This window comes from Nannospalax galili, unplaced genomic scaffold (assembly GCF_000622305.1).
Source record: "Nannospalax galili isolate Female #2095 unplaced genomic scaffold, S.galili_v1.0 scaffold451, whole genome shotgun sequence".
Taxonomy (NCBI): domain Eukaryota; kingdom Metazoa; phylum Chordata; class Mammalia; order Rodentia; family Spalacidae; genus Nannospalax; species Nannospalax galili.
The window spans coordinates 2242376-2253782 of NW_008331662.1; the positions used below are offsets into that span (position 1 = coordinate 2242376).

Here is an 11407-nt window from a genome sequence, read left to right on the forward strand (position 1 = left end):
GGCCCCTTTCAAAGCAAATACCCTTCAGATCAACACTCTCAAATTACAGAGATTTAAAGGTTCAATCGCTAAACGTAATTTATGTTTAAATCTGCTGTTTATTCACTGTTTGACCTTGAGAAATGACTGCATCTTTCTGTAGTTTAGTTTCCTGTCTATCCTGGGAATAATCAAAGTACCTACACTTCTCAGGGTTGTTCTGGAAACGAAATGAGATAATACATGTGACACTTTGAATGGGGCCTAGCACATAATACCCCAAAAGCAGTTTGTGATGGTCTCTGAACCTATATAGCAAGGTCATCCTCAGCTACATAGTAAGATCCAGGCCAGCCTGGGCTACATGAGACCCTGTTGAGAGAATGAGACAGAGAGAGAGAGAGAGAGAGAGAGAGAGAGAGAGAGAGAGAGAGAAATTGTATATTCGTATGTTAGCTCATGTAAGACCTATTTTCCCTCCTTCATTTATCTGGTCCATTGGGTTGTGCACCAATCAATAAATTTCTATACTTAAGACATCCCTAGGACCGGGGAGATGGTTCAGTGAGTCAAGTGTTTGCCTTGCGAGCACGAAGACCTGAGTTCAATCTCCAGAACCCATATAAAAAAGTAAGGTACAATGGCACACACTTTTAATCCCAGCACTGGTGGGAACGAATCAGACAGATGCCCTGAGGCTCACTGGCCAGCAGCCTAGCCTACCTGCTGAGTTCTGGGCCACTAAGAGACTGTCTCAGCAAAAAGTGAACAATGCCTGAGGAATGACACCTGAAGTTTTCCCCACACACCCATATACATGTGCACCCATGCACACGAACATGCATGAACATGGATGCACACACACCCATACACACCCATACATATGTGTGCGTGCGTATGCGCGCACACATACACACACACACACACACACACACACACCTCTCCTTCCAGACTATGTATCAGCTGCCCTGTGCTTTTACAAAATCTGTGGCGCTACTGTCTCTTCCACCTCCACAAAGCTTTGATGATATATGAAACTCTGTATAAATATTTTTTTCTTTTTTCCCCAATGGTCTGAAAGAGGAAGGAAGTCTTCAGCAAAACTGATTCACTATCAGAACCAACAGAACCATCACACTCCCCACTTTCCCACGAAGCACCTCTCTAGTCCAGTCGTATTTTCCGTCCGAGCCAGGCACAGTGAGGGCAGAAAGCCCTCCTTCGACACCCTGGGCATGGTTCCAACCCTTCTCATCACAATAAATGTGTGCCCTCTTCCCACCTCCTGATTCATTTTAATGTTAAGATCCATTTTAGGTGGCTGGAGAGATGTCTCAGCAGTTAAGAGCACTGGCTGCTTTTCCACAGCACCTGGGTTTGGTTCCTAGGCCCCACATGGCAGCTAACAACCATCCATGACTCCAGTTCCAGGGGATCCAATGACTTCTTCTGACCTCCACACACATGGTTCATTATACACTTGTGGTTCACTTACATACATGCAAAACACTCATACATGCAAAAGTAAATAATTGATGAAAAAAGTTTTTATATGACCCATTTTAGTTGGGGGTGTTGACACACATCTTTAATCCCAGCACTCAGGAGGCTGAGGCAGGAAGAAAATTTGAAGCCAGCCTGGTCTACATAGTAAATTCCAGGCCAGCCAGAGCTACAGAATGAGACTGTCTCGAAGAAGAGGAGGAGGAGGGGGAGGGGGAGAAGAAGGGGGAGGAGGGGGAGGGCAGAATAGCTGTGTCTAGGTTACTGGATGAAGAAAGAATTAATTTAAAATCACAACAGAATCAATTTATTTAAAAGAAAGACATAAGAGAACAAATAAGCTGGGGTAGGAATTTCTGTGCAGAGAAAAATCTGGGTTTCTAAGGAGGAGAAGGAGAAGATGAAGAAGAAGAAAGGAGGAGGAGGAGGAGATCCATTTTAATACAGATACTAAAAGGCAAATAACTCTTCAATAATGACACAAAATGAAACTGCTGACAGAGTCACACAAAGAGAATGGGCAGTTCAAGCTCACACACTGGCATTCAAAAAAAAAAAAAAAACCCAACAACTTTCTTTCAAAATATTTGCAATGGGAGGAGCATTCTGCTCTTAGTCTCAAACACTAACTTCTGCCCAGCAGCTTTCTTGCAGTCTGTCTACAAACAACCCCCAGTCTGAGTCTCCCAGAGCCTCCATGGTAGGATGATTTCTTCTGTCCACCACACAGGGTGTGAAATGTAAATCTGGTTCCTCCATTTCCCAGCTATGCAACACAGTGTGAATCACCCAAATGTCTCCATATTGCCAGCACCAAGAGGGTCATCGCTTTTCAAGTGGGTGCTGTTCTTGTTGAGACCCACCAATTTCGAGAACTGATCCAACAAGTTACTGTTATATAGCTCATTATAGTCCATACACAAAGCAAATAACAAAATAGAGCAAATTAACCTTCCAAATGTGTTAAATAACCTTGATATGGAAAACTAAGATGTTACTGTGGGGGATCTGATACTACCAACTCAATCATTTCCTTTCCAGAGCTCCAACCTTACATTCCAGTGGTCTCTGAGAAACAAAAGGCATTTCTCTTCTCTTCTTTCCATTTTTGTCTTTGCTTTTTTTCAGTGCTAGAGACAGAACCCAGGGCCTCATGCATGCTAGTCAAACACTATAATGACAAGCTACCGCTCAGCCCCTCTCTACTTCTTAAAAAGTTATTTATTAATATATCTGAAATATATTAAATACCACCACCCCCAAAAGAAGCTCACAACAAGAGTATCACCTTTAAGTGGAAGATCTATTTATTTTACAATAAAGGATAAAAAGGCTCTTAGTTCTGGGCTGGTGAAATGGCTCAGGGGATAAAGGTACCTGCTGCCAAGCCTGATGACCTGAACTTGATGATAGGTGAGAAGAGACTCCTGAAAGTTGTCCTCTGAACTCTACACAGGCACCATGATATGCCTGGGCTAACACATATGAATGAATGAATGAATGAATGAATGAATGAAGTACAACAGAAAATATACTTGATGGAGTCTAAGAAAAATTCCTATTCCAGGGGCTAAAGAGATGGCTCAGCGGTTTAAGAGCACTGGCTGCTTTCCAGAGGACCAGGGTTCTGTTCCCAGCACCCACATGACAGGTAACAACCATCCATAAATCCATTTCCAGGGAATCCAATGACCTCATCTTACCTCTGTGGACACATACATTTACATATATGCAGACAATATACTCATACACATAAAATAATAATAATAATATTTTTAATTATTATTCCATTATAATCTATGCATGTAACAAAATCAAATGAGAGTAATCATTAGTCCATTGACTGGCTACCTACCTTAACACAGGTTAGCTGGGTACCTATGCCACTGACATTAGAATGCCCAGTCCCAACCTAAGAAACTACAACACAACACAAGTAAACATATTATGTATCTGTATAGTAGTCAAAGATTACATTTAGCTAAAGAACATAACTAATGAAGTGTTACATGAACATCATATGGCCTACATTTTTTGAAACCCAAGAGACTGAGAAAAAAACATATTCATTGAGCAAGCAGTGTGTAATGTGCAGTTTACCTGCAGTGGCCACACAGGAGCTCATCAGGGCAAACATGGCAAGCACATGGTGGGATGTCATCATTTCTCCGACAGCAAGTCCACTCTAGTCACCTCAGCCTCTGCTGCTTCAGGTCACAAGCAAGCTTGGCCAGTCCCAAGTGGCCTTAAAATCCCTCTCTGCAATTTTCTAATTGCCTATAAAAATAAACAAATTTCAGTAAGAAAGCATAATGTCCACATATCATAAGCATACATCAAAGTTAAATAGAGAATTTCTGAAATGTATTTAAGAGAAGAAATTTGTCTTGAAACTACCAGGATAGCACTCAAGCAAACTAAGGTGGGGTGGTGATTACTTAATACTTTTATAGCAAATACTTTCGAAAGTGACATTATTACATTTGACATTTTAAATTTTTTAATTTATTTTTATGTGTAGGAGTGTTTTGTCTGCTTGTATTGTAAGTGCACCCATGTCCAGCAATGCCCACAGAGGTCAGAGAGGGCATCAGGTTTCCAGAAACTAGAGTTTTGGATGGTTGTTAGCTGCTTGTATTGTAAGTGCACCCATGTCCAGCAATGCCCACAGAGGTCAGAGAGGGCATCAGGTTTCCCGAAACTAGAGTTTTGGATGGTTGTTAGCTGCAATGAGAGTGCTGGGAACCAAAGCTAGGTCCTCTGCAAGGCCCTCCTGCCTTTAGCCACTGAGCCATCCCTCGGGTTCCTATACTTGACATTTTAAATGTTTTAAGGGGGTTTTGAGGGGAATTGTTTGTTTTGAGACAGGGTCCTACTATGTTACCCAGGCTAACTCAGAATGCCTGGGTTCAAAAGATTTTCCCGTCTCAACCTCCCTGCCTGGCTGGAAACATAGGCACATACCAACACAATCTTTGATTCTATATAGAATTTTCAGGACTACAGAAGGAACTTACAGTATACCTGTAACTCAGCAGTCACACCATGATACTAAAGTAATCAGGGCCACTGGGTACATGCCCTAACCAGCAAGCAAACAAATAGCTCCGATTAGGGATTCAATCTCAGGTCATAATGACAGGGCTATCACAAGATCAAGTTAAATTACACTGAGACTTGATCTCAAACAACAAAGAACCATAAAAAGGCAAAGCTATTTCAACTATTTGCCAACATTTTTTTTTTTTTTTTTTTTTTTTTTTTTTTTCCAAATTTTTTTTTTTTTTTTTTTTTTTTGGTCTTTTTGAGACAAGGTCTCCCTGTAGCCACAGCTAGCCTGGATTCGCTAATGGAGATCAGATTGGCCTCAAACTCACAGAGATCCACCTGCCTCTGCCTCCCAAGTGCTGTGGGATTAAAGGCATGTGCCACCACGCCTGGTGTATTTGCCAACATTTAAAAAGGAAAAAAGATCTTCCCTGACTCTGTCCTGTGTAAGACTAACTTAACATTGGGTTAGATAATCTAGAGGGGTCTTTCTAACTTGTTCCTGTCCACAGTTGTATAGTTTCAATGTGCATGCTGGAAGAGGGATTTCTTTTTGTTTGAGACAGGGTCTCAATTTGAATTGGCACATGGGCGAGAAGGAGGGAGGGAGGAAGAGAGAGAGAGCGTGCGTGGGAGCACATACTTAGAAAAGCGTCTAGCCCATAATAACTAATCAATCAATCAATCAATGTAAGCTACTCTTATTACTAACTCTCCATTCTCTTTAAAGTCTTTTGAATGACAAACTGGAAAGATTAGGGTGTAGTCATTTATGTAATTCTTAGATACTGTCCAACAAGTTTCATTTATTGTGAAACAACTTTACAAAAGAAAAAGAAGAAACGAGGTTTTGTTGCTGCTTTTTTGAAGGGAGATAACTGAAGCCAAACAGCAAAATCACTAAAAGATCAAAGTTGTCAGAGAAGTTGGGGTTCAGGTCATAGTGGTACAATACTGACTAAGTTACTGAGCAATCTGGAAGCCACAGCATTGACTTCCATATTCCCTTCAATTCTAACATCTCCATCACTATCATCCCATGCCACCTCACATAAATGGAATTCTGTTAGCTTAAGAACTCAACAACAAGCAAGGAGAATTTATCCCTGTCTTTTTCTCTTTGAAAAATTATATTTCCTGAATGGGTTGATAAGGAAAAACCTCTCTAAAAGGATATACCGTTTCAACAAACACTAACAGCAATTTTAATAAAGCAAAGCCCCATAAGAGCTCTCAGAAGATGGCTTGGGGTTTGTGGGAACATTTAATGAGCTCATGTCACCCCTGTCCACATCTGCACGGGGCCTGTGGGGCTGTGCCACGTTAATCCAGGGGCTTACACCAGGTCTAAAGGAACCCGTGGAAAAAAAGTCAAATGGTCCTATTAAAAATATGGACTGCAAATTGCTGACAAGAATATTGGGCAATTATTAAAATTCAGCAATTACAGATATAATGGAGCCAAGCTAAACAGTTTGATGCCCAAAGGCAAACCACAGCAAGTTCACACCGGATCTTAAAACATCTCAGAGGAAGTCCAAGGCAAGTTGAAACTCCACACGGCTGTAGCAGACAAAGGGGGCTCTTCTTTAGCTTAAAAGTCCCTCTTGAATATATATTGTTCCAAAAGAAAAACTGCAGTGAGCTTTTGTCTTTGATCGCCCCGGTGTGGTGACAGAGTCCTAAGGCAGAGGGCAGAGAGGGAAGTGCATGGGTCCCATGAGGCTGAACTCCAAGATGGGTGCCGATCTGGGCCTTAACATAAGACTACTCAGGGGTCCAGTGCCTCCGCAGAAGAATGCTAGGGAGAGGGCAGGCTTCATCAAAGTTGTAGCTTTTAGATGAACCAGGAATCACAAACTCCTCTCTGGTGAAGTTCTGTCACATTTGTTTGACAAAAGACCAGGGGCTGATGACCCTTTTTGACATCATTGAATCTCTTTGGACTCGGGATCTCCATGAGTGCATAAATAGGTCCACTGAGATACTGGAAGAACATTTGGAGGCCACTGTAGAGTGATCACTTTGCTCACATTTCATAGCCATATATACGCTCCATCAAAAGGACAAGAGTATTTAATGCCACACATTTACAAGAACACTCAGGGAGAAACTTCATAGATTAAAAACCAAGAAGAATGTGGTACTAATTCTGTTGATTTCAGAGCATGCCATGTATACTTCTGAGGCCACTAATCTGAGCTGGCTGCCACACATTCTCCAGGGATTCAACAGAACTGGGATTGGGGTGGGGAGCTACTCCAGAGAACCCTTTGACAATACCCTGGATTTCAACCAATGTTCAAGAGGAGTGGTTTGGAAAAGGCATTCCCTGGACTAAGGATTTGTGCGTGTGTGTGTGTGTGTGTGTGTGTGTGTGTGTGTGTGTGTGTGATGTATGTGTGTATGCAATATGTGAGACGTGAGATATGTGTACATGGAGTATGATGTGTATGTTGTGTGTGTACAATGTGTATTTGTATGTGTACATGCCACATAGCACATGTACAGGCCAGAGGACATGAAGTCAGCTGTGAAGTCAGTTTTCTCCTTCTACCTTTATCTGGGTTCCAAGAATTGAACTCAGTTGTCAAACTTGAGTAGCATACAGCAAGCACCTTTACCACATAAGCCGACCTGCTGGCCCAGGATTTTTCTTTTATAAGTGAATCTTGATTTTAGAGGAAAACTGTGATAGATCGGTTGTCTGGTAGTCAGGAGGAAAAATTTCCCATTCCCTAGACAGCTAGCATGCCTGGCTTCATGCTGGACATTATTCAAAATCAGAAATAAATCACAATTTACTTGCAGCTGCTTGATCATGCAATTTTAAAAAACCAGGACCTTACATATATGAAAACTTGATAGAAATAAAAAATTAATTAGCTGCTAGGGAGTGACTATGGCCAAAGAATGTCATAAGCATATGTGTATAGGTGACACTAAAACTATTATTTGGGGCCAGTGAGATGGTGCAGTGGGTAAGTACTCTTCCTGAGCAATGGGATGATCTGAGTTTGATTCCTAGGACCCACGTGGAAGGGGAGGGCCAACTCCAGAAAGTTTGTCCTCTGATCTCCAGAAGTTACTATGGCACACATGTACTTGCACTTACACATACATCATACACACACAATAATACTGATAGTAATAATAATTCTTTATAAAAAGAAAGCCATTATTTGTACATTATTGTACAACTGATATATGCTACTTTAAAGTCTTTTATTATTTATTTATTTACTTATTTTGGTTTTTTGAGACAGGGTCTGTCTGTAGCCCCTGCTGGCTTGGAACTTACTATGTAGACCAGGCTGGCCTCAATCTCACAGAGATCCATCCACCTGCCGTCACCTCCCAAGTGCTGGGGTTAAAGGTGTGCACCACCATGCCAGGTTAAAAGTCTTTTTTAAACTAGCATGTTAAAGATACATGAACGGCTTTTAAAGTTGAAGACATTTGACATGATTTTGTGGAAGAAGAGGAGCCTGAAATCCCAAGATGAACATCTGCCCAAAACAATGTTACAAAGTCAAGACTAGACATGAGATCTCTTTCCATAGCCACCACTCTGTCATCATATCCCCCCACCCCTCCCCAAATTAGCTCCATCACCACAATCAACTCCCCTCCTCTCCCCTTCAACATTCAATCTCTGAAAACAGAACCTTTTTATCAAAGAAGAGGTTGGCCCGCCTTCCCTGCCAGCAAACACTGACATGCATTTTACACAAACTGTTACTGTACCTATGATGTGAATGGGGAGGTCATAATAAATTGATAAACAGGCAGTCCTTGATAATGCCCAACCCAAAGTTCCTCACAAATACAGAGGTCAATTCCATTTCATTTATTATGAATGTGTGTATGATATGAGTGTGTGGGTGCCCACACATGACCCAGCACTCATGTAGCAGAGGAAAACTTTTAGAAGGAGTCAGTTCTCTCCTTCTACCATGGGTTCTAGGAATTGAACTCAAGTTGTGAGAGTTGCATGGCAAGTCCTTTTATCAACAAAGTCATCTCCATGTCCCAAATTGGAAGATATTAAGGAGATTGATATAGTGAATGAAATTAGAAATTGTCATTGGGGCCAGGCATGGTGGCACATACCTTTAATCCCAGCACTCAGGAGACTGAGGCAGGCAGATCTCTGTGAGATCAAGGCCAGCCTGGGCTACATAGCAAGTTCCAGGCCAGCTGGGGCTATAAGGAGACCCTGCTCCAAAAACAATTGTCATTGGGAGTGGCAGTTGGGGCTATATGCTCAGCTGGTAGAATGCTTACCTAGTACACATCCTGGGTTTGAGCCCCAGAAACTCATAAAGCATGCATGGTGGTGTGTGCCTGAAATCCTAGCACTCTGAAGTGGAGGCAGAAGGATCAAAAGTCATCATTTGCTACAGCCTGGGCTACATGAGACAACACCTCAAAAAGCAAAATTGTCACCCACCCACCCAAAGAAATTACCATTGCCTAAACTCATATCCTAAGTTACATCTGAGTTTCTGGTAGCTTAAAAATGAAATGGGTCTAGCAAGACGGTTCAACAGGTGAAAGCATTTGCTATACAAGCCCAAAGACCTGAGTCTGGCATCCACAGTAGAAGGAGAAAAACAACTCCTGAAAGTTGTCCTCTAACTTCCCATGTGAGTGTCACAGCACACCTGTGTGCACACACATAAATAAATAGGAAAGAAAGAAAGAAAGAAAGAAAGAAAGAAAGAAAGAAAGAAAGAAAGAAAGAAAGAAAGAAAGAAAGAAAGAAAGAAAGAAAGAAAGAAAGAAAGAAAGAAAGAAAGAAAGAAAGAAAGAAAGAAAGAAAGAAAGAAAGAAAGAAAGAAAGAGCCAGTAACAGCCGTCTTTAACTCCAGTTCCAGGGGATCCAAAGTCCTCTTCTGACATCCACAGGCATTGCACAACAAGGATGCATTTACACACATGCAGGCAATACACTCATTCACATAAAATAAAATTTAAAAATAAAATATAAAAATATACATAAATAAGTCAATAAATAAAATTTTGAATAATGAAATCATCTTAACTCATTAAAATGTTTCTACTTTGCCATCTTCTTTCTTTTTGAGAAACACACAGTTGGGTTTGAAAATGGTTAAATAAAAGCTGGCAGAAGAATTGCTCTGATGGTCATTCAACATGTTATTCAGGGGACTTGGGAAAGAGGCAGCATGGATAACAACATCAACATCAGGACCTGGCTTGGCAGGAAAAGGGGGTTGTACAGAACAGATACTGTTATGTGTCTGGTGACATTTGGATGCCCTTTAGAACCCCTACACAGAGAAGTACAGCACCTTGCTGGTCACAGCAATCACTCTCAGACTTCCCTCCGCACAGAGAAGCTGGATTGTTCTCACCTCCATTCTCAGGCAGATTTGGCAGATGGAGAGAGAGAAAAAAAGAAAAAAAACAACAGTGGGTTTGGATGAGAAATCTCTGGAATCATATCTAAGTATCATCAATATTCAGCAAATATTTACTGCTACTGTATTCCAGGCATTAGACAAGGTGCCACGGAGGTGGCAATGTAAAAAGGAGTGGATAACTCTGCCCCTGTGGAGTTTACATTCTGCATATAAAAGCAATGTCATTTGCCACTTTAGGCAAGACACTTAATTTCCTGGACTTCAGTTTTCTTTCAACAAATCTTTATTGCTTACTCTGAACCAGGCAATAGAAATATAACAGTCAGGCAAGAGACATGACCTTTGCCCTTATGGACTTTAAGTGTGACAAAACAGAAAAATAGTCACAAATAGGGAATTACATGGTATTATTAGGATATGAAAGACAGTATCCATGTCCTAAAAGTTAGGCCAAGAAACACACATTGGGGGCTGAAGAGATGACTGAGTGGTTAAGAGTACTGGCTGCTCTTGCAGAGGACCCAGGTTCTACTTCTGGCACCCATACAGCGGCTAACAACCATGTGTGACTCCAGTTCCAGGGGATCTGACACCCTCTTCTGGCTTCCACCGGCACTGCACGACACAAGTGCACTTACACACATGCAGGCAATACAGTCATACACATAAAATAAAAATAAACTAAGCCATTTAAAAAAGAAGCACACATTAGGAGAGTGTCCTGGTTTCATTTCTGTTGCTCTGATAAAATAACTGGACAAAAAGCAACTTAGGGGAGAAAAGGTTTATCTTAGCTCACAGTTTCCAGGTTGCAATCCATCAGACCTGGGAAGTTAAGACTGCAGGAACTCTATAAACAGCTGGTCACATGGCATCCACAATCAAGAGCAGAGAGGAATGAATGCATGCATGCTTGCTATTTCAGCTCACTGTTGTCATTCTTACTGTCATTAGGGCCCAGCCCGTGAAAGAGTGACACCCACATTCAGGTTGGGTCTTCCCACCTCAATTAGGCAAGAAAAACCCCTCATAGACCACAGGCCACCCTGATCTAGCCATTCCCTCATGTGATACTAGGTGATACTAGGTTGTGTAAAGTTGACAATTAAAACTATCAGGGACTGGAGAGATGGCTCAGTGGTCAAGAGCTAGCTTACCATTAAGAGATGGCTGCTCTTGTAAAGGACCTGGGTTCAGTTTCCAGAACCCACAGGGTACCTAACAATCATCTATAACTCCAGTTCCAGGGGATCTGATGCCCTCTTCTGCCCTCCGAGGGCACTGCATACATGTGGTCCACATACATGCAAGCAAAACACTCATACACAAAAGTCTTTTTAAAAAAACAAAAAACGGGCTGGAGAGATGGCTCAGCAGTTAAGAGCACTGACTGCTCTTGCAGAGGACCTGGTTCAATTCCTAGCACCTACTTGGCGGCTACGAACCATCCTTAACTCCAGTTCCAGGGGAATCTGAAGCCCTCTTCT

At 41.7% G+C, this 11407-nt stretch overlaps 1 protein-coding gene across 2 annotated transcripts in view; it reads right to left on the minus strand.

Annotated features, from left to right (window-relative positions):
* Window positions 1-11407, minus strand: part of Tgfbr3 (transforming growth factor beta receptor 3) — a 209413-nt gene that overhangs the window by 179762 nt on the left and 18244 nt on the right. For both annotated transcript variants that reach the window (XM_008826826.3, XM_008826825.3), the window contains exon 2: window positions 3583-3759. In XM_008826826.3, coding sequence (XP_008825048.1) covers window positions 3583-3646 — 64 coding nt within the window. In that variant the 5' untranslated portion in view covers window positions 3647-3759. The remainder of the gene's footprint in view (window positions 1-3582; window positions 3760-11407) is intronic.